The sequence below is a fragment of the Aspergillus bombycis genome, assembly GCF_001792695.1.
Source record: "Aspergillus bombycis strain NRRL26010 chromosome Unknown contig00068, whole genome shotgun sequence".
In the NCBI taxonomy this organism is placed as follows: Eukaryota; Fungi; Ascomycota; class Eurotiomycetes; order Eurotiales; family Aspergillaceae; genus Aspergillus; species Aspergillus bombycis.
The window spans coordinates 1-22,956 of NW_019170070.1; the positions used below are offsets into that span (position 1 = coordinate 1).

Below are 22,956 nucleotides of genomic sequence, written 5' to 3' on the forward strand. Positions count from 1 at the left end.
AAATTATCGGATATTATATATATTATTTTAAATTGCTAGAATTATAGTATATTTATCCAGTTATATCAATTACTCAGTTAGAATCTATATCTATTGATAACAATCCCTACAACTGTATATTGATCTATCTATCTAATATCAAAGATAAATATTTTTCTGATAAAGAAAATTATTATAAAGTTATAGATATACTCGACAAGTATACTATTATATACAGCCGCTACCGCAAGTCTATTATATAATATCTCGTCCGCTGGAAAGGCTATAGTATAGAAGATAATTAATAAATTAATACTGATAATATCGCCGCTGAAGATTTTATTAAAATATATAAAGAATATAATATTTAATCAATTCTTCTTTTTCCTCTTCTCTCCCACCCCCTATTTTCTATTTACAGTTTTATTATATTGTTTTCCTAAGTTGTATATATTTAAACCGACGAGATTATTATTATCTTAAAAACAGCTAAATATAGTGTATTGAGGTATACTTAGGTGATTAGTTCTACTTTTAATATTCTACCGATATAGCTTTACTATCTTTGTAATTGTCCTGAGATCTTAGTTAGCTATATCTCTTGTCTTTTATTTTCACTAAATAAACTATTATAATCAAAATAATTATCATTCATTCAATCAACGAAATCGGCTATACTCTGTAGAGAATTACTACTATGTTTATAGGATATTATATAAAGAAGCTATTTCCCCTCTACTAAAAAGGGTCGACAATCCTCTATCCTTCAATCCTGTAGCTATCTTATACTTGTCATTACAGGTCTGTAATATAATTATTGTTCTATTATTAATTATTACTTATTCAATATTTATAATTTATTTAATATTATAGCCCATTAGGAGCAGAGTAATTCAATCATATTTATTAATATATCTGTTATTCAGTTATTTTATTTTATATTTTTACCGTATGCCTGATTGATCCTTGGCTGCTTCATGAGCTCTCTTGGCACAGGTAATTTCCTCTACCAGTGGTTCATTTGATAGAGCTTGATGTGCTGCTTCATTCCCTGCTATCGTCTTGTTATGACCCTGACCAGACCCAAGATGCTTATTGTCCCAGCCCCATCCAGTAAGATATACCCCAACGAAGAATGTCTGCATCCCTGGTCTTTGCTGAGCTGGAGGATGTTCATCAAGATACCGCAATTTTATTCCCTTACCCATGATCTTTCTAGCAAGTATTTCCTTCGCATTTAAAACGGGCTTCTGTATGCCAAGTTCCGAAAGCTTTGGAAGCCATAACTGCGTCAACCATTTTTCAACCACTCTGTAGCCATCTACTGGATCAGATATGATAGCTGCGGCCACATAGGCCTCGAAAATGTCCGCCTTGGTCTTCGTCCACCGTTTTGGCTGCTTCAAATAGTCCTGTGGCACTGTAGCCTTGCTGTCAAGACCATATCCCGTCGCGTACTCGGCGAGAGTTTCATTCTTTACAAGGAGTTCTCTGATCTGTGATATCCGCCCCGAAGGAATTTCTTGAAATCTTCTCCATATGAGCTTCGTAGCAATGAGTTCTATATATGCGTCTCCGAGAATTTCAAGTCGATCGTAGGTTTTCTCGGTATCGTTGCCCACACCCGGATGCGTGAAAACAGCTCTTTCCAAGACTTTATCCATAATAGGAGGTAACATGGGCAACCTTTCTTGCGTACACACTACTCCAGTCGAGGAGTCAGTCAATATATGGCCATTGCGAGCACTCGCAGTTGATAAATGGCTCTTTGCGCGACGTAGGGCCTCCTCTAGCTCGAAAGTTGCCTTAAGGACATCAGGGCTAACTTCAACATCATGAGCTTGTAGGTGGCGATAATTTATAAGAGTATCACTCAAAAGATCTGATATCACAGTAAAACAAGATCTAGTCTCGTCTTTGTCCAAAGCATTGTTATCCAAGACCGGGCGATCAAGCTTGAAAGGTCAGTACTGAATAAAACTTTCTCCTGGAAGGTGCGTACCTTAACCTTAGCTTCCTTGGTATAAGTATTAGTAGAGGTTGAAAAAACGGACTTCCTTTTACGGCCCATTGTTACGGCGCATTAATAGTAAAAAAAAGTGGCATTTAAATCCTGTATGTATTCAGAAAATACTACCAGGGTCATCATATCACGTGACGGCGATAGTCAATAGGCCAATGTGTCGGTCTGGTGTTTCTTATCCTCTTAGCCTCATATACCCAAATATGGCGGCGCCCTACAGTCGTATTCTGGACCTTGCTAAGGTATTACCTCATGCACAAGCTGTGTCTTTTTGTGTAATCAACTGTGAACTGATGGTAATGCTGCTTGTAGGTCCAATGTCGAATCTTTTCACTTAACTTTAATCCGCAAAGGTTACGGCTGGGAAATAAGGTCCTTCGACAGCGACTTCGCGGCCCAACGCTTGCAGAATGGTATCCGAAAAAGGCTGTTTCTTTCCGTGATTTACAAGACAGTTACAAGCCTCTCGGCTTAACCATGTTTGATGAAGCAGAGGATGACAGAGAGGAGGCGATCCAAATGTATGTTATCCCTGGTCCTGTAATGCAACATGTACTCACAATTACAAATTAGTGCGAAGCTTCGAGGAAAGGGTCGGCCAAAGAAAAAGAGAACAGCCGCTGGTAAGACAACTCAAAAGGAATACCGTCTTCATGCTGCGGTCACTAATCCTTGGATAGAATCGAGATCCGCAAAGAAAAAGAAATAGAAAAGAAAGGACAGGCATTACCTCTGATCTCATACTAAAAACAATAATTTTGAAGTCTTTCTGTATTATATCTCATGTTGGAGTCCACATGGGCGCAATTTTGATTCATCAGATTTATTCTGAAATACTCACAGGTGCTCATTACTTACCCTTTATGACTATGAATCTTCACTCAGTCCGATCTGAACTTCAGAGATATACATGGAAGCTCAATTGGGAATTACTTGAAACCCTCAAAGATGACCTCTGTAGGCTTGGGTGTGCCCTATGCAACTGATTTCCCCTTTAATTTTGAATATGTTTTAAGCCTACACTCTCACGGTTTCTACCGAATCGGAGAAAACAAAGGCTACGTAGACTTAGATTTTGAAACTCAGATATGTTATGGTAGATCACTCGTTCATAAGATAAATATTAAGTATAGGGGCTACAACTGATCAGTTCCTCGCGCTACTGGTGTTTTGTAAAAAAGCCTCGCCGCCCTGCAACTAGCTGGGTAGATAATACGTAGTTTATACGAGGTAATAATTGATATTTCAATGATCCTCATTATGTTATCAATACAAACACAGGCAAGTCTCTGTATCAGCACGTGATATATTGACGGGTAAATGTCACAGGATGTACCTTAACGAAACCACGACTGATTTTACACCTGAATCCTCTGATCAAAGCAACGCATTACATTGGTCTTCACTTTCACCAATAACTTGTCTATCATATGCCCAATAGTGTGAAACAAGTAAAGCATACTAGGTTGCCGCTCGAGCATATCTCTTGTTTAACGGGCTTTCCTAATGAGGTCAAGCAAGAACCAATTAAGAAGGGCAAGGAAAAAGGCCCTGAAAACACAGGTCCGTTTATTACAGCGCAAACCTCAAGAGGAAACTGACTTTCTCTAGGCTACCGAAGCGACACTCAATGAAGCACATACGAAATCTCAGACAGAGGTGGCTCTATCGACTGATGTCTCACGAGGTAGTGGCGAGCAAGGACATAATGCTGCGTCTCCAGATCTAGAGGACCCGTTATGGCAAGTATATAAGCATATCATTAACAGATTTGATGAGGTCGGGGATAACCCAACATCGACAAAAGAGCTCGAAAAGCCGGAAATCTATTTTGATGATGACGATGAAATCCCGGACGAAGAAGAAAAGGTGCCCAAACTCTCAAAAAGAAAGCGTAAGGAACTGAATAAGCTTTCTGTTGCTGAATTGAAAGCGATGGTTCGAAGACCAGAAATTGTCGAGTGGACAGACACATCGGCTCCCGATCCTCGGCTACTTGTTCACATAAAATCTCATCGCAATGTTGTCCCTGTCCCTTCACATTGGTCCTTAAAACGAGAATACCTCTCTTCCAAGCGGGGAATTGAGAAGCCGCCTTTCGCGTTACCCAAATTCATTCAGGAGACTGGGATTTCGGAAATGCGCGATGCTGCCCTGGAGAAGCAAGAGCAAGCAACACTGAAACAGAAGCAAAGAGAGAGGGTCCAACCAAAGATGGGAAGATTGGATATCGATTATCAGAAACTATACGAAGCATTTTTCCGATTTCAAACTAAGCCGGAACTTACTCGTTATGGCGAGGTTTACTATGAGGGTAAGGAATATGAAACCAACCTTAGACATTTACGGCCAGGTGAGCTTAGCGCTGAGCTCAAGGAAGCTCTCAATATGCCACCTGGTGCCCCCCCTCCTTGGTTAATCAACCAACAGAGGTATGGTCCACCTCCATCATATCCGGCTTTGAAGATTCCAGGTCTCAACGCCCCCCCCCCTCCTGGTGCCATGTGGGGATACCATCCTGGTGGCTACGGAAAGCCACCAGTAGATGAACACAATCGTCCCCTCTATGGTGGTGATATATTCGGTGTGTTGCAACCGCAACAGACAATGCAGCAAGGCGAGCCTGTTGAGAAGGATCTCTGGGGTGAGCTACAAGAACCTGAGCCTTCTGACGAGGAGAGTGAGGATGAAGAAGATGAGGAAGACGAAGAGGACATGGAAACGGGCGTGCAAACTCCTAGCGGACTTGAGACGCCAAGTGGGTTAGCATCATCCGTTCCCTCTGAGTTAGCTGGTGAAGAAAATGTTTCGGGGGAATTTGACGTGCGCAAGCACTATCGAGGCACGCAGACAGAAGAGTCTGTAAGTCATAAGAGCGCTTTTCAAGTTATCCCAGAGCGACAGGCCAATGTGCGGGGCTTCTTCGGTGGCGACAGGGTATATGATCTCGCTGCGCCTCCAGAAAACTTGGCGGTGCTTGGTGCTGATGAACAAAACCGGAAGCGGAAGAAGCCCGGCGACGTTGATGTCTCTATGGATCCAGATGCTCTACAGTCAAGTGAGGGATTTAGCAAAGAAAATGTTCGAAAGCTTTACGAATCCCAGAGGCAGCAGGAAAACAATTCTAGTTGGGGGTTCCAGGAAGATCTAAGCGATATGATTGCCCAGGAAAGTCGGAAAAGGCTCAAAAAGGAAGAAGAAAAACGAAACCGGCATTGAGGTCGTTTCCAGACTAGTTTTTACCATGCATGCTTTACAGCACCTGTACCAATAAAGTCATTGTTCTCGGCCCTGCATTTCTTGAAATTCATAATGTTGTAGAAAAGCATAATGTCCACAAATCTTCCATGCTTTTCTTGACTGATTATTCTGAAAGCAAGGCCCAAAGCGCAGTGGCTACTTTTCAGGGGCATAACTGCCGAATAAGTACTGATAGTGTATTTTGTGATCCCTCCATTCTTCGACCTCTCTTAAGCTATAGTAGACCGGTTAGTCTCCTATTAAAGATTTAATTCTTGTCAACAAGTGTAGTCCATCAAGTAAGAGTATGTTGGGCTGAAGAGAGAGAGAGAGACTGAACTGTGCTGTATGCTCGAAAATCAAACAACATCGGTGGTTCAGTCATGTGATACTTGCCCTGTCAAAAGGTCTAGGACAGGTATGACAGGTTCTCGGTCCATGCCCATTACCTGGTATCAGGTGTAGCTTCAATCATCCCTTTTGTTTCCAGCCTAAATAATAGCTGCCTATTCATTGTGATACTTTCTGTGCAGTCCGGTGACCTTGACATTACGAACTTTTGTCTGTTTATCTCCGCATGGACTGGGATCGCAACAGACGGTACATGTTTACGCCACCCCCCTTCTTTACCATTTTTATTCTTCTCTCTTATACCCTAAGTTGACAGTCTTGTCTTGAAACCTGGGCTAACGAATTACTCATAGATTTGACGATCACCGTGGCGGAGAGAGCTATCGCCCGGCAGGTCCTCGTGGTTATATTAGACGCAGTAGATCGCCACGGAATCGTTCCCCTCGTCTAGTAGCTGACACATGGGTGCCATCCTCAAGTCGGCCATATGGTCGCGGACGCAGTCGTTCACCTCCCGCTTTTAGGGGTCGCTCATCCCGGAGCCCGTCTTTCTACAACAGAGATAGCGGCCCTAGCTCATACCTGAAGACATGCTCTCCCCCAAGAAGATTCTCACCCAGACGCGAAGGACGACCCAGGTCTCCTGCTCCTACTTCCTGGCGTGTAAGATCACCGTACGCTGATAGTCGACCTCGTGACTTCTCCCGGAATCGGAACATGTCAAAGCGGCTTCGAGATCCATCACCTAACCTAGATTTTAGACCAGCCAGAAGAGAGCGCCCTGCGCTGACTGCATCTGACCAGTACACTAGACCAGCTTCACCTTCCAGGCGTAGCTTGTTGCGAGATAATTTCGCTCGTGGACAGATGGTACCTCGCTCTCGGAGTCCTATCCAAGAGGGTCGTAGGGACCGCCATACAGAGAACTATATAGCCCACAGACGACGATCACCGTCCCCCCGTGGGGTTCCTTCTGCATACACCTCTGCCCCTGGATCGATTTCTAATTCGAGACGGTCATCACCATTCCTAGACAGGGCTAGTGGTTTCCAGTTCGACAACAGGCTTAGGTCACCGGCATCTCAGCCAGTTTCCTGTCGTCGCTTATCGAAGAATTCAGAACATTCGCCATCCCATCACGAGCATGCAATATTGAGCAAAACCAAGCCGATTCAAGATGCAGGGCGTGATTTTCCGCTCATGGATGGAGCCGGCTGCTCTTCAGAGAAAGGATTGGAATCTGATATTTCGGGTCGGGCTCCTTCCCTCGAAACCCAGGGGAAAGGCTTTGGTGAATCAAATCAAGCGCATTCTGGCAGTATTCCAAGCTACCCAAGGGCATATAGCGCAGCACAGGATCATTCACCGCCATCTGGTCCCTCCCATGGGCCCAAGTCTTTGTCTTCGCAAACTCACAGCTCAAATGTATCCCTGCTATCGGCTCCCACTCGTCCTCGCGGAGGGCCGAGCTTCAAGGAAAACGTTTGGACCAGTGCTCCCGCCCGCCGTGGGCCCATGTCGGCTGGGACCTATGGGCCCCCGACTGGTCCGCGCAGTGGCCATATGTCAGGGCCGGGTGTGGATACTCATCGTCATCCTACTTATCGCCAAGGAAGTGTTACAGGAGCCCCATATCCTCGTACCCCGAGGTACATGAATCATCTTACGGGCCTTTGTTCGATTATATCAGGGGGAAGATGCTTCCCGTCTGACCTAGATGCCCTCACGGAAAAGCGCCTTTGGCAATTAGACGCAGACAGGGATCGGCTTATGGAGCAGATTGCCGACACTCAGAAATCAAAATGCACTGGAATGCGGGACTGGGACAGACTAGATAGAGATAGCTCCATTTGCGCTTTGAAAAGTGAACTCGCAGAGGGGCACCTGCAGCGGATTGCGGATGGTGCAAGCGCACATGTTAGCGCAATCTTCTGAAAGTACAGAGTACGATGCTGGGAATCATTGCCACTTAAGAATGAGAACTGCTCATAAATTTTAAAGCCACGTGGATTTCTGTCTTTTCGTTCTCGTATTGATTGATACAAGGATGACAAATGAAAATAACAATGACAAGGTGCCGGGGGGGGGGGGGGGGAAAGAGGGAGAAGACTAAACATAAAATAAAGTAAGCAGTACGAGGAGAAGAGCGAGGGGGTGTATAATTAGTATTTGAGTTCATTGAAACAAGAGTTCAAGTATACCCTGCAGGTGGAATTGCGGCATCTTGAGCGCGGTGTGTGGGGCGGCGAGTTTGCTTGTCGCGCCTGCTTGTTGTGGCTTCGTGTCAACATTGTTCAGGGCCTCCCCAAGGTACAACTATTACTATGCTCCATACCAACAGTGGAATTCACTGTGCAAATTACATGGCGATTGATTATAGGAGATCCTTAACCCATCATCAAACAATCTTCAATTTCATTCATTATCCATTTGGTATCTCCTAAACCAACTCACTCAAATTCTAAACCATCATGAACATCTTCAGGCTTTTGGGTGAGTGCCTTGTGATACTATCTTGCGATTATTCTAACATTCGAACTAGCCGATTTTTCGCACCTCGCATCCATCTTTATTCTTCTACATAAAATGAAGTCGTCTAGTGTATGGGTTTCTGCTTGCCACTTGTAGTGCTCAATCTAATCCGCAAGCTAGAGCTGTTCTGGGCTGTCATTCAAATCACAGGCTTTGTATTTGATGGTTTTTGTGACTCGCTATCTTGGTAAGGGCTCCATTTTCTCTTCACCGTCCCCTCTCGCAAAACTTCTCTAATCCTTGCCAATCTTCTAGATCTCTTCTGGGCCTTTTCCGAATCCTTATACAACACGACTTTCAAGATACTGTTTATTGGCTCATCAGCTTATATCATCTATCTCATGCTTAATGACTATAAACCCACACATGATCCGAATATCGATACATTCAAAGTCCAATACCTCCTCGGGATTGGTGCTTTGCTAGCTCTTCTCTTCCCACATGACTATAGTTTCTCCGAGGTCAGTTATTCAATCATTTATATTTCCATGCGGCCTCTGACAATAGCAAGATTCTCTGGACGTTCTCGATTTGGCTTGAATCTGTTGCCATCCTCCCTCAGCTCTTCATGCTTCAACGTACCGGCGAGGCGGATACTATAACAACGCACTACCTCTTTGCATTGGGTCTATACCGCGCTCTTTACATACCTAATTGGATCTATCGCTATTTCGCGGAAAGCTACTTTCAGCCCGTCCCTGTTGTAGCAGGTATCGTTCAAACACTCCTATACTCGGACTTCTTCTATATCTATTATACTAAGTAAGTCACCAAGAATCTTAGAGCCCAATAACGCACTAAACAGGAGTAGGGTCATGAAAGGAAAGAAGTTCTCACTTCCTGTCTAACCATCGGTGTAAGTCGGAGTTATCCATTTAGAGGCGGGCTTGGCAGCAGTGATCAATATTATTTTTTTACATTTATTATAGTTGTGTGGTGTACCTCAAATCGTTTCAAAACGCTGGGCTACGTTTCAGTTTTGATGGATTTTACTTGTTTGTATATTTAAAAGGTTTTCTACTCTTGACAGTTCGAATAATCATGTCAGAGCTAGGTCATGGTCGAGCCGATCTGAACATACTTCCAGCCTCAATCGTAATGAAAATGGTGCATTACAGTCAGTTCCTATTGGCATCATGTAGAGGAGTATGCTTACAACGGAACAAGTCCTTGAGAGTCCCAAACTCGTTTAGGAGAACAACTGAGCCACACCCGAGGGGCTGCTTAATTGTTTAGGGTAGAATAACGTAACCGGCAAGGTAGTGGGTCACGCAACTTGCCGGGTCAGCTTGGTATTGCATACAAAATGGCCTTTTTTAAAAGCTCAATATCTCAACTACAACACTATATATCAATCTATAACTGTAAAGGATTACTAGTATATATACTACTTCTATATATTTATTAAAGAAAATTATTTTAAAGAGTAAATTCTATGGATTATGCCTGTGTCCTGATAAAATCAATGTAATATATATTACCCAGGTAATTAACCATTTCTATACTCTCTAAACTTGTCTGTCTATTATTTTAATATATAGTAGGCTGTATATAAAATTTGAGATAGATTGAACTTGAATAAACTAAGATATTGAGCTTTTAAAAAGGCCATTTTGTATGCAATATCAAGCTGACCCGGCAAGTTGCGCGACCCACTACCTTGCCGGTTACGTTATCGGAAAAGCTATAACGTAATCGGTAAACGAGCGACCACTACAAGCCAGCGGCCAGCTCAGTGGCCGCTCGTTTACTGATTATGTTACGTCTTAAACATAAGATAGACCGATATTTTGGCAAAGAGTGTCCTACGAATTATGACTTAACGCTTGGTTTAGTCAAGTGGTACTTCTCCAATGATCACAAACGCTTGTTAAAAATTGCTAAATATTACTTGAGAAAAAGACATTCTTTGTATTAGAAATTGAAAGAGCAAGAAGAGAAAGAAAAGAACAGAGAAAGAAATAACCCCAAATTACCATATTGTTGGGACCATTTCGAACCCGTCTGATGATTCGCCGGTCGAATGGAGAGCTCTAAAAGTCTCGATGGCTAGACGGGCCTTGTACAGTAGCGAAACCCGAATTGTAATTAGCCTGTGACAATGGGTCTGGGAGATCCCCGTATGGAGAGTCCAACGCGGGAACTGAACTGGGCAGGGGGGGCGTTGCTTTTGCAAAGGCGTGTCCGGGGCTCAAGTTTGACCGTTGCTGTATACCCTTTTGACTCTCTAGCCAGCTACTGTGACCATTGAACTGAGTCAAGTAGCTCGCCTGGGGCCTGTCCAACGGCAATTGAATGTTCAGACTGGATTCACACCTTGATATGGGTGGCGATGGAAGTCTGGGGGAACGAGATACTATCTCGACACGGGGTGAGCTTCTTCTTGAATTAGGAGGAGTGATGCGCGAACCTCCCCGGCGAACTTGACAAGTCGGACATATTTTTACAAAACGTGAGATGAGTTCTTTAGGTACCCTTTGACGAGGATCAACGTATGCTTGCGGTCAGTTTCCACTGGTCGATGATGACTAGGGGATGGGGGTACTCTCAAAAAGATAGGCCTGGAAGGTGCAGACAATTCATTTGAAAAACAGACAGACGTACCATGAATAAATCTGCCGCACCTGAGCAGATGTTTTATCTCTACCACCGTGTTGGCACTGTTGATGTGCCCTAGTGAGAATCTTGAAAAGTTTCTCTCGGATAGCCACGGGCTTTCCTTCATGACAGATCATTTTCATGCACTTGAAAGGCATGTGAGCATCAGCAATAAAGTTCTTCAACCTGATAAGGAGCGAATACGGACATCTGAAGTCCCTGTACCAACTACTTGAAGTTTGAACATCTTTTTGACCCAAAATCTGATGCTATACATTTAGCTGATGCAAACATAATTATGGTCTTGGTGAAAGGTTTGAAAATAGTAGGGATGCTTCCAGCCGAAGGGAAAGGTCAGGAAAAATCCATACCGAAACTGGGCAGATTCTACAGTCGTATCTTTTGGATCTAATAAGACTGTCCTTATGTTTCTCGCCCTTTTAGCATGAATCAATGCTTTGTCTTGCTTCTTCACCGAGAGGTCGTCGACATAGCTGAAGTAGAACACCCCGCATAAGTAAGGCCTCGCTCTACTTGCAACACCAAAGTGGATTCTTTGGACGTGTGGACTACTTACCTTCTCATTAGTTGATCGAATTCCCGTACGTTTGGGAATCCATCCAGTAGGGGAATGACTGGTTCCGATAACATCGTATTCTCATTTCGGGAGTCTTGACTTTCGATATCTGTCTCCCCAAGTGCTTCGCGGAAAGGCAGATACCTTTGGGACTGGAAATAGCGTAATGGTGCCATGTACTGTACCGACTGGTGGTGTTGATGTTGATGATGTTGTTGTAAGGCCGTATGGTCAGTGGTTGATGGCACAGAGTGCACAGGTAAATGGGGAGAAGACAAATGCTGATTATGAGGTGATATGCCTGAGTGGCTATATGGAGAGCTGAATTGGGAAGTATATGCGCTGAAAGACTGAGATGGGAAATGATATGAGCCAGAGTCGTTTACGCTGAACTCATGACCTTCCCCTTGGCTATATGGAACAGGTAAGGCAACTTGCTGGTTCATGATATAGCTACCATGGCCCTCATTACTTCGCCTTCCAAAACCACTCATACTGACTTTCGGTTTGGCTTTCGTCTCTTGTTGGCAGCCGGGAAGTTGAGACCCTTCTAATTTCATGCATGCATAGATTAACACGGGCAATTTCACTGCACAAGGAAGCAACTCGTACTTCTTGCCCTACCATCCAAACCTATATTGATACAGAGATGGAGAGTGTGGTATAATAGGGTGAAGTTTCTATAAGCCAAAAACCCTTGAAGAGTAAGGATTCTGTTTATGGGAACCTTGATGGTACAATATTTTTGTAATGGAGTGTACGGTGAGTTAGTGTCGAAGCAGAGAGACACGCCTAAATACGATAGAGAAAAGGAATAAAGGGGGGGAGAGAAGAGACGACGGAAAACTTGAAGTAGATCCAGAAGAAAAAAAGTGATGGAAGTGTAAATAGAGCACAGTTCGTATACTATGGATCCCAATGATGGCGAGCGGGCTCCGAGTCTCAAATAAGGGAAGAAGATCCTAGGTACTTCCGGTAAGAAGCCTCAGTGTGAATGACATATGGAGAGCTGGTAGGGTATATGTGTGCAAGACCATAGCACCCTACCCTTGAATGCTGCAAGGTAACGTCCAAGAAGTCCGAGGCATCAGTGACAGCTGACAGATCCCAGATTTCCTGGACGTAAAAAATGCTTTGATTATTATCGACTTTGACATATAAAAAGTAATATAGGGGGATAGCACGGGGGATATAGCATTGAGGCTAAGAAAGAATATATCCAGACAAGACTCTGTAAGGTACCTCCTGCAGAAGAGAGGAAAAGAGAGGCAAAAGGGCGAAAAATAAGTGAAAAAAGAAATTATCACATCGAAAGCAAGGCACTGCACATAAAACAGGCAGAAAAAGAAAAGAAAAAAAGGAAAGGGAAGGAAAGAAAGAAACGCGAAGGAGGCTTGTAGATGGTGAGGCCAAAGAACTTGTGGAACCGAGTCAACCGACAAGGTTGATCAGACAATTAGAGATCATCATTGAGAATCGGACAAGAATATGGAAATAGAGAGAGGGAAAGGAAAAAAGAAAAGAAAAATGCAAAAATATAAATTAAAAAAAGAGAGAAAGAGAGAGAGAGAGCAGGACGAAGGAAGGAAGAGAATAGGTCGAGTTTTGGCAGTCTCCATGGAGCCTTTTCCTTTTCAGTGGCACAAAGACATTAGGAGGAAATGCATTTGGGAATACATAGGAAAGAAAAAGAAAAAGAAAAGAAAAAGAAAAGAAAAAGAAAAGAAAAGAAAAGAAAAGAAAAGAAAAGAAAAGAAAAGAAAAGAAAAGAAAAGAAAAGAAAAGAAAAAAGGCAAAAAAAGAAAGAGAAGAAAAGTAATCAGGTACACATACTAAGACTTCAGATTCTGGAGGATGTGTGCAGGTGATACAGTTCAGGTCTCTCATACTTCCAGCAACTCGCTTGTAACTTAACTCCTCAGGTACTTGCGTTGTAAAGCAATCAATGGTCCATGCTGTAACTGAGGACCGAATTCCACTGAGAGGTACAGCTTAGCTGAGAAGTAGGTAGGAATCACCTCAATTGGCTGCACTGAAAAAAATAGACCCTTGCGCTCACATACATGATGGGTACTTGGGTCTCTTTTCCATGCTTCTTAGGCACCACATATTGACAAGCACTCCCTCATCCAGGGTGAAGAGACCAAGAGACTGTGTGTATCTACCTTGTCTTGGTAGTACCTAGCAGCGACTAATCGTCTAGTATTCTTCCACTGATGCAATGCTCCAGGCTTGTCACCCCCTGTTTTGGTTAATACATAATCCAATAAGATGGTAGCGAAGCCCTCTGCGCAGAAGCCCATTTGAAGCCCCTTATTAGTTTCCTGGGAGACCCACGCATCAAAGAAAAAAGTAATCAAGTGTGTGTATGTATGGCATGGTCTCATCAGGCAGTAGTATGCGTAAATTCTAGGCTGTGGATACTGTAGTGTAGGTAGTACATGTTGGCAGGTAGATTGAGCCCAATGGAGTAAGATATCTGTAGAACGTAGGTATAGAAATGGCTTCTGTAAAGGGCCCAAGGCCCTTTCGGTCCCCACTTCGTATGATAAGTACTGTATGTTTTGTTTTATCCATACTAAGTAGTATGTAGATTGGTCGGCCTCGGATGGATGAAGGGAGAAGCAGAGAAATACAGACAAGAAACATACCTACATGTGTCCTGTAAGAGTCTCATCTATAAGCTATACTCTGCACAGGTCATGCTTATGTCCTTGCTAGGCTTTCTCTTTCTTCAATCCTACTTTTTAAGTGCGCACAGCTGAAACCAATGTGTGTGATATGGTATTTTACGAATCGGTGCTGTATGAATTGGTTGCTCACACATAACATAAAGACAGGACTAACCTACCTACCTAGTACTACACAGGTATCTACCTACATATTACGTTTGGCTGCTTGTATGTCCATAATTGCCAGTAGTCTAAAATAACGATTATATTACTTTTCCATGGCGCGCCCTGGGTAAGTACGATGTAATCGCCCATTACTGGGTTTTGCTTAACAGCGGATGCCTGTACATCTGTACAATATACCTGGACACTGTACTACACCAGGTTTCCCCCCTAAATCCATTTATTGCAGGAAATGCGGTGGGTTATTATAGACTAGCTACCAGCATAATTAGTAATACTGCCATGCAAACTGTCAGTGATGTTGATATTGTTAAGAGATCTTAATCCCCTTACGTCTTGTACTAGTATGCATTAAGGCCCGTCTGCAAGTAACCGGATTGGATGGACGATGCTCCATCCGTTGTCTATCCGTGCACAACAATTGAACAGGGGTCTATGTAGGACGCTGTACTCCGTATTTCCCGTAGGTCTAGTCAACGGGGTTGATATCAGTGGCTGATTTTCATGGAGCTGGGTTCCCTGCAGAGCCATCGATGCTACTTGTATGATATACTATCATCAGAAGCTGATGCAAGTAGTACTAATCCTGCTATTATTGACTACTGCTGTCAGCGTCTAGTGATATAAAGAAGCATTGACATAAAGTCTGCCAATTTTACGTCATCCAAGGTACCGACTAAGAGCACAAAATTCCATGTGCAATGTGTCATCTTTTGATCATGTGAACATATACTTTCTAGTGTATAATCACAACAAGACACTGGTGGAATATCAAGAGAGCGGAGAGGACTACTTAGAGCTTTATAGTGGGTAACTGTATCTTAGATGTACTCTTTACTATATTACCATATTCTACGGAGTACACTGTGTCCTTAGAAATAGCATCCTAAATAAAGCTAGGGCTTCTGCACAGGGACAAGGGAGGATGAGTAGTAGAATCTACCCAGCAAATTATACTTTACGGAATTACTATAGTAGATGCGAAATGCGTGGCTGGTGGTCAGCTTTGCGGTGAGGGGCCTGGTCGCGTTCTAGAATTCGGTAAAAACATCTGCTCTAAGACTTGGGACCTGGGTATGCCCTGTATACTCCCTGGTTTGTTTTGGGGACAGGATTGTAGAAGCAACGCCCATTAGTGACACATTCAAGTGCATAAATTATGTTAATAGCTGGAAACACCGAGTGGGCGATAGCACTAAACGTCTGCCGGGCACCGTACTTGTAATTAAAATAGTATCCATGATGTATTTGACACATATTATGCAGAACCGCTGATGCTGCTGGGCAGAGGAGCGACTATTGGAGCCATGGGTGCTTTGGTCCATGAAGTCTGCCTTGAGTCCCTTGACCGTTAGTTCCTATACTGCTTAGATCCCATGGTTGAGTGCGTTGGCAACCTATTTGTTGCGATGTTATTGGTCAAGTAAAAGCTCAGTTGTCCTTTCGGGTCTACGTGTAGTCGATCCGATGCTGTGTCACACAAACAATTGCAATGTCCACAGAAAACATCGGAGGCTGGCTGAGGTCTGCTGGGAAGGTGCATGTCATACATTAGTGTCATTAGTTTCGTAAACAGAGTGCATCAATTTGTTCCCTAATAGATCGCCAGGGTGCCCTGTAAGACTTTTGAAAGCTAACACTACTAGTATGTCCATACCGTAGGCAGCCTGGCAATTGTTGCAACTCGCCTACAACACTTGGTGCACGGTCTTCCTTGTCCACGATAATCTGCGTCTGCCTAGTATAGACCCATCAACAGCTTCCGCCTGCCGTGGCTGATTGGACTTGATTAGAGACTTATAATACCAAGACGACGATAGAGCAGTGGGGTTATGTGGGATACAGGAAGCAATTTTAAATACACCTGATTTATTTTCAACTACTCCTTCTAATTTCTTCTTCTTGTCGGCGAAAATGGCATGATGGATGCTAACAATTGTCGGGAGAGGAAATTGTTTAAAAGAAAAAAGAAAAAAATAGACAAGCAAATAAGGAGGTAATATTTCTCGTATACTCGTTTTCGCCAATTGTTCATCGAGGTGGGTGATCCCATGCTCAGATTCGCTAACTAGAGCGATCTTCTAAGTCTAATACAGACGGAATGGCTGATGCATTAATGGACATGGACTCAGCACGAGAATCTGAATCATCTACTCCATACATGAAGAGGTATATACAGCAGCAATTATAAATACATAGAACTCCTGCTTCTTTAGTATCGATACTCCCATAAGGCACGACATCCTATTTTAAGAAAAGCAGACAGAGAGGAAGATCATAGTATTGACCGGTTCATTAAGGTCAAGGAGTCCATAGCCTTTCGTCATAACCTCATGCAGGATGCCCATTGCAGCTTAACCACAAATAGGGTTATCCCACTATCGTGAAAACGTTTCTTACCATCATCAAAATCTTAGAAGTGTTGGAGGTGGAGCATCAACCAATGAAGTATAACTCCATTGTCTCCAAAGGGTATCACTGCCTCAACCTCTTTCACCAATCCTCCCATTCTTCCTTTAGTATTTTCTTTTTCTTTTTCTTTTTCTTTTTGGCTTTTTTGTTTTTTTTTTTTTCCCTTCCCACTCTCTCCGTCCCCCGGCCCTCTCTCTGTTCCCCGTTACTTTTCCATCGCCCTTTTCGTCAGAGGGTGGTGGGAACAGAAAGGGGATGTGTTCAATATGCCTTGATGATCACCCACTATTGTGGTCCCATGTGCTGTTAAATTGCACCAAGTCTCGAATAGCCCATCGCCAGCCGTCCCCAAATCTCATACGATCGAAGCCGACCCACCTATCAACTTTACGCCTCCATTTTTCTTCTTCTGCACGCTGACGCCTGATGAATTCTGGGCCAACATCAAATTCTTCCGTCATAGGCCACTCGTCTGACGAATCCCCACAGCTTCGATCATCACCGCTCCCACCGAACCCAAAATCATCATAGGTACTCGAGTTTCGCAGTCTGGAACTGCTAGTCTTGTGTTCGAGGTCACCAAGACCGGCGAAGACATCGTCCTCATCCTGAACTGCCACCAGCCCCTTTGTCCCTGGTTGCTGTGGCGCCAGTTTAAGCCAGCACATACGTTGTGGATCGAACACCATCCCACCAACTACCTGCACATTCTGCATCGCGCCTACATTAGTGATAAGAGCGGGTGCTGGTTTTGGTGATTTGGGCGAACCCTTTTCAAACTCCCGAATCAAGCCCTCATTTCCTTCCCAACGGAAAGCATTAGGATTGTATTGCATGCCGTTTACAGCTAGGCCAGTCAGTCTATAGTCCAATGTCCCGAACAGAGAATCAACGTACATTTGGCCTCCTGGACACCTGCTCCCAAAGGCTTAATTAAGTGTGGTTTGCATCCAGCCGCAATAGCAGGTCTACTCTTTCTGCTTCTTATTGTCGAGGTTAAAGGAACCCGCGAGACTGTTTGTGCCTTCCAGATTGCGTTCAAAGAGGTAAGCGAGGCATTCTCACGAGCCTTTGCGTTGAATGTCATTGAGGCGATGCGCTGCTCTCTTGCGTTTCTTGAGGCGTTGGTGTCCCGTGCAAATCTTGGGGTGGAGTCATGAGACTTTGGGGTAGTACCGAGTACCGGTTGTTGGGGGGTAGGAGTTTGTGTCCTCGCCGGTATGGTGTGGCTTCGATTCAGCCTATTTCGAAGGGACCGCGGGGCTCCACGTCCAGAAGGAAGCTTCACGAATCGGCTTTCTGCTGAAGTAGACGTTGGCAAGTCATCAAACGATGCCAGTTCAGTACCATCACCAAAGTTACGCCGACGGGTTGGGCGGGTAAGTGCTCTCTTTGTGGAAGTGACTAAGGCTTCGGGACTTGAATCATTTATGGTATTACCGAAAGTATCATGGCGACTCGACCGAGACAAGCGAGATGGAGCTTGCGAATTGAATACGTCATTGGAGCTATCCGAATTTGTACGACGGGATGGCCGGTAACTTTTGACGCTGGCATGGTGTGACTGATTTTCTGACGCCCCAGCTGGGATAAACGGTGCATGTGATTTACGGCTTAATGTTCTCACGTCATTTGCGCGATCAACCGGAGTTCTTGGTCGGATGGTAGAAAAGCTCGATCCGTCTTGGCGAGAAGGGGAGCGCTGGAAAGATGGTATCGCTGGCTGTTGTGTGTTTCGCATCGATGGCATTGACCGTTTCTTTTTCGGTAGCTGATTTCCCGCAGTGATACGTTCGCTACCAACAGAGCCCTTTGGGACTCGCGAACCGACAAGTCGCAGATTTGGAGCGGAGTTAATCGGGGACATTAATGTAGATCCGGAGGGTGTAAGGCTAGACAGTGATGAATGCGAAGAATGCCCCCCTCCTCGTGACGGAGGCGTTCGGAACTTCGATAAAGGAGCACCGCTTTCTGAAACAGTTTCCAGGTGTGTTGAATGCGGACGATCGTGACTAGAAAGACGGGGTATCCGAGTCTTCGGGGAACCTGTTGTGTGCGTGAAGGTCAGAGTAGTTGCTGAACGCCTGGCTGGGCTGCCAGGACGTTCCGTCTTGCATTTGACGTTTGGATTTATCGAGAGCCTCCTTGAATCAAAGACGTCATCGTCCTCGATTTCAAGACCCGAGAAGAAGTTATCTGTGCTGGCCGACTCACGGCTTGGCTTCGCTAGTTTCGGGTGACTTAAGTTTACATACTTCGGTTCTTGCCGCTTCCTAAGAGAGGACTCTAAGTCCAAAGGCCCGTCGGGGATAACGAGGCCATCTAGACCTTCATCCTCACTCTCCGCAGTCAGGCAACTGGAAGCACTGGGGCTGACTACGGAGACCGAGGAGCTTGGATTCGATCGATGATCTCTTGTAGTACCACCAAATCGGACACCAATGCTGCCTTCAGACCAGTCAATATCTAATTCATCAGGCGTAGGGCTTGAAATCCTCGAGATGCACTGTCGATGTGATAGTTGTAAAGGCAGGTCATCCGCCGGCAATTGAAAATCCCGCTCAAAGTCCTCTAAGTCATGGTTCTGTTTGTCAGGCTTTGAATCGTTAAGGAAGCCATTCCTCTGCGGAGACCGAGATACTGGAGCTCTGATTGTAGGAACATCATCGGCATCGTCGACACTATCATCGACTGGGTAGCTATCCAGATTTGCGAGTGCAGACTGCAAGTGGGAAGAAATGTCATCACTCCAGAAGGGTGAAGCCGACGTTTTCACAGGGCTCGTAGCAGCGGAGCTAATCTGCCGGAGCGATTCCGGGAACGTCGACTCTTGTGGACTTTTTAGCTCCAAGACACCATCTGGCCCTGGGAACTCTACGTCTTCGGACCAATCATCAACAAAGTTTTGCTTAGGTTTCCTCCGCCCCAGGCGTTTGATAGTGCCCCCGACGAGGGCTGACCTGGGCAAATTTGCAGGTAAAGGAATTCCTGCATTTTTGGCAGAAGCTATGGCTTCTTCGTTCACACCTTCTTCATTATCCAGTAGTTGAACTTGCCAATCCTCATCGTCACCCACGTTGGAGTCAAGATCGGAGCGTCCGGAACGACGAGAGGATATTGAATCTCGGTGACCAGACCGACGAATAGATGAATTAGTTACTGATGTGGCACTTGATGCGGTGCGTAATTGGATGTCGTCGTAGCATTGTAGGTCGTCATCATCGTCCCAGCATTCGATTGTTTCTTCACCACGGCGTACTTGAAGCGTTAACGACTCCATGTCAGGGAAAGTGTTGAAAAACAAAAAAACAAAAAATATAGATCGTATTTTCGAGGGGCGGGTTCAGATATCTTCGGCGTTGAAACCCACTGCGTTGTTACAGAAAAGGAACGTCATTCCGTGTGAATGGAATCAGCTGGGTTACGGTGACGTTGCGGGTTTGGCAGGCAAATCGATTTCTTCTTTCCCCTGGAATGGCGTGTATTTCCTGAAGCCCCGTCTTCCTTCGCAAAATATTGATACGTCAAAATCAAAAGGATCGTAGACGGGTGGTAGAGGGTCAAAGGCGAAGTCACGCGTGCCTCCACAGAGGAGAAACGGAACAGGTGACCCGACCTACGGGGAAAATCGACACGAGCCTGATATTCAGCAGTCGTGCTGCTGGTCCGTGTGGAGTGGTCGTGGCCGTGGTCGTGGTTGCTGGAGGATTCCTTAAGAAGAGAGATCGTTTAAACGTTAGGTAACAAGGGGTTGATGAACTACACAACCATTGGCGGGTACATCCCAACTGGAAAGCCTCTGTCAATGATTTGTAGGGGGTTGCCAAGGGGTTAGGTCTCAGTATTTTTTACTTCTCGCTTTCTCGCTTTCCCTTTTTCAGAAGAAAGTAGTTAATGGCTGAGGAACGGGGATTTTCATTAACAGGAAGGGAAGAGGGTGGGCATGGGAAAAGGCACTTACAGAGTACTACTATTGTTTGCTCACTAGTCGCATCATTAGTTTGGGTCTCGTGGCACTAATTAGCTAGTAGTTAAGAGTATAGCATGGTATTAGTAGTATTATAATTTATTACTAGTAGTATTGTTGCTCCGACACTCATACGGATCCACAAGCCGTTGGATGCGTTCGGCAGAGGGATCTAGGTACCTGGCCTTCACTTGAAGTGAGTCGCCTGTTGCAATCTGGGCAGTTTTCCGGTTAGGTTGCTCCGGTAGCTATGAATAAACATTCGATGTGTACAGTGTAAACTACAGGCTATAGTGACATATCAAATATTCCAACCCATTTTAGGTATTCTGTTATCATATGTAGAATAAATATAGTATATTACCAGCCTAGCCAAACGCCTTTAGAAGACAGACCTAGAGAACTGTATACATCGTATCTAGTATCTCTGTCTATAAATGTCAAAATCTACGTGAAGCTCTTTTCCCAATAGAGAATCTTCCAAGTAGCAGACATTGCACCTGGCACCTATGTTTAAATTTTACTAAAAGTAGTTAGGCCGTGCACTACCAATTTAGCGGAGTACTGCTCCGTACATCACCTGCAGTACTCGGTGGCTCATCCTCATTCTTAACCTTACCCTTCGATGGGTCCGAGGAACCTAACAGGCAGCCATCTCTATACCTGGCTTGTAGCCTATTATGGCCCACTGTACCTGGAGCTTCAAGTAAAATACTATCTTAAATAGCGGCAAATAGCTTTCGTACCAATACTCCCTCTCTTCTCAATTACCCGTCACTCGGCCATTTTCGGCACTCCCTCAGTATGTCCTTCGAGTTTGGCCTGTCTCCTCGGGTTCTGCGTTTACCCAGGGCCGACGACCCTGAATCATATATACTTGTTCATGTCGCTCGCACTGGCTCGTCTCTTGTGGATTTGAACGTCACTGCTACTGAAGGCGAGAACCCGTATATTGGTACAGGTACGCCGATCTCTTACTTTCCTGGATTTTATTTGTTGTTTAAGTAATTGAGCAAGAGCTAAGACAATCAGGGCAGTGCGCAAGTCGCACCTACATGAGTTTCGCTCTAAAAACTATGACGGCAACGACGAGGAATGGGTGCAAATTATATCATATGTCTTTGGCCAGCTGGATGAGTCCGACGCGAAGATGAAGTTGTGTGGTATTGAATCATCGGCTAGCGTCATTGGTGCCAGTGATGCCGAAGACAAGGAGCTGGTGATCACTATTCGAAAGAGGATCCAGACCATAACTGTATGTGCATTTTGCATGTAAACACAGATTCTAATCTCTGACAACTTGACAATTTACAGCAAAGACTTGGCTCCGTGACTCTCAGGCAAGATGACCAACAAGCTATCCAGCTCTTTGACTGGGCAGCGCTTGCTGCCGCCAGGGCCCATACCCTCGAGCAGCGTTTTACTTCTTTGCTTGCTCGCTACCGCAGTGCTGAGAACGTGATTAGACAACTCAACAAGCAGCTCGAGGAGTTCGTTTCCGCGAAAACACAGCACGAAGAACAACTAATAGTCAATTTTGTCCAGCTGTTGAACGAAAAGAAGCTTAAGATACGCAACCAGCAACGCCTACTAGCCACTGCAAAAGTAGACCGGGAAAAAGGTGAGGTCAGGTTAGATATTATCCAGCACGGGATTGGCAGTTGACCCGTGATTTTTATAAAACTAGTGTCTTGCATTCAGACTGCAGCATCAGATCAGCATCTCCGACCGCACAAAAGTATCCGGGTCGCGAAGCGTACCGCCGCGGAAATGAGCGATGATGAGGCGGAGAGTGAAACGGAATTCGATCAGACTATGCACTCAAATGACTCTGAGAAGGCCAATGAAACGGCCGATGAGCGATCTTCAACATCTCAGTCTCTGGAGGAAAGGGACGAAAATGCCGCAGATGAAGGGTCTCCCGCGCCCTCAGATTTGACTGGCAGCGAGGACGAAAGACATATGCTCGAACGTAGAAGTCCAGCTGGTCGCCCTGTAATTAAGGAACTACCCGCTCCTCCTCGAAGAGAACTTCCATTTGCCAGAAAGGCCCAAACGGCCGTAACGAAGCCAAAAACACAGGCTCATCAGCAGGAGAATAACACAGAGGATACTGCTGGGGAGACAGATGACGATGAGCTATGACTGGCATTGGTATTTAATTAATAAACAGTAGTTGGGCGTATACCGCAATTCTTGTTGCGTTAGACGCTAGTTACTCTTCTTCTTCAATCTTGAGATAACCATTGTAAACAAGCTGGACACCTTTTAATTTGTGAAATACAACGAACTTCAACGCTTCATCCACAGTTTGGTATTATTATGAATACTCGAAGATCCTAAAGTACCTGTATGCGCAAAAGCTGAATTTTACCTCAATCTTATGTACAAGTTCACCGCTACTGACATCCCAGTTTATACC

General features: G+C 44.7%; 6 protein-coding genes across 6 annotated transcripts; 4 read left to right on the forward strand and 2 right to left on the reverse strand.

Moving 5' to 3' along the window:
- Positions 1 to 923: 923 nt before the first annotated feature.
- ABOM_007132 (ribonuclease III) lies at positions 924 to 2,050 on the reverse strand (the record flags this gene model as incomplete). Its single annotated transcript, XM_022534261.1, has 2 exons — positions 924 to 1,934; positions 1,982 to 2,050. 2 exons carry the CDS (start codon positions 2,048 to 2,050, stop codon positions 924 to 926), a joined length of 1,080 nt encoding a protein of 359 aa, XP_022387302.1.
- Positions 2,051 to 2,205: 155 nt separating this feature from the next.
- On the forward strand, positions 2,206 to 5,221 carry ABOM_007133 (U2 snRNP complex subunit CUS1; the record flags this gene model as incomplete). Its single annotated transcript, XM_022534262.1, has 4 exons — positions 2,206 to 2,244; positions 2,315 to 2,523; positions 2,576 to 2,663; positions 3,614 to 5,221. The coding sequence occupies 4 exons, from the start codon at positions 2,206 to 2,208 to the stop codon at positions 5,219 to 5,221; spliced, it is 1,944 nt and encodes a 647-aa protein (XP_022387303.1).
- A 1,572-nt stretch (positions 5,222 to 6,793) lies between these two features.
- Positions 6,794 to 7,528, forward strand: ABOM_007134 (uncharacterized protein; the record flags this gene model as incomplete). The annotated part of the gene is made up of 1 exon (XM_022534263.1): positions 6,794 to 7,528. One exon carries the CDS (start codon positions 6,794 to 6,796, stop codon positions 7,526 to 7,528), a length of 735 nt encoding a protein of 244 aa, XP_022387306.1.
- Positions 7,529 to 8,064: 536 nt separating this feature from the next.
- Positions 8,065 to 8,973, forward strand: ABOM_007135 (HDEL receptor protein; the record flags this gene model as incomplete). Its single annotated transcript, XM_022534264.1, has 6 exons — positions 8,065 to 8,086; positions 8,136 to 8,194; positions 8,246 to 8,312; positions 8,381 to 8,586; positions 8,637 to 8,887; positions 8,937 to 8,973. 6 exons carry the CDS (start codon positions 8,065 to 8,067, stop codon positions 8,971 to 8,973), a joined length of 642 nt encoding a protein of 213 aa, XP_022387307.1.
- A 7,872-nt stretch (positions 8,974 to 16,845) lies between these two features.
- ABOM_007136 (putative cytokinesis regulator (Byr4)) lies at positions 16,846 to 19,964 on the reverse strand (the record flags this gene model as incomplete). The annotated part of the gene is made up of 3 exons (XM_022534265.1): positions 16,846 to 17,414; positions 17,465 to 19,825; positions 19,949 to 19,964. 3 exons carry the CDS (start codon positions 19,962 to 19,964, stop codon positions 16,846 to 16,848), a joined length of 2,946 nt encoding a protein of 981 aa, XP_022387304.1.
- A 1,374-nt stretch (positions 19,965 to 21,338) lies between these two features.
- Positions 21,339 to 22,679, forward strand: ABOM_007137 (uncharacterized protein; the record flags this gene model as incomplete). The annotated part of the gene is made up of 4 exons (XM_022534266.1): positions 21,339 to 21,495; positions 21,572 to 21,789; positions 21,849 to 22,155; positions 22,222 to 22,679. The coding sequence occupies 4 exons, from the start codon at positions 21,339 to 21,341 to the stop codon at positions 22,677 to 22,679; spliced, it is 1,140 nt and encodes a 379-aa protein (XP_022387305.1).
- Positions 22,680 to 22,956: the final 277 nt, after the last annotated feature.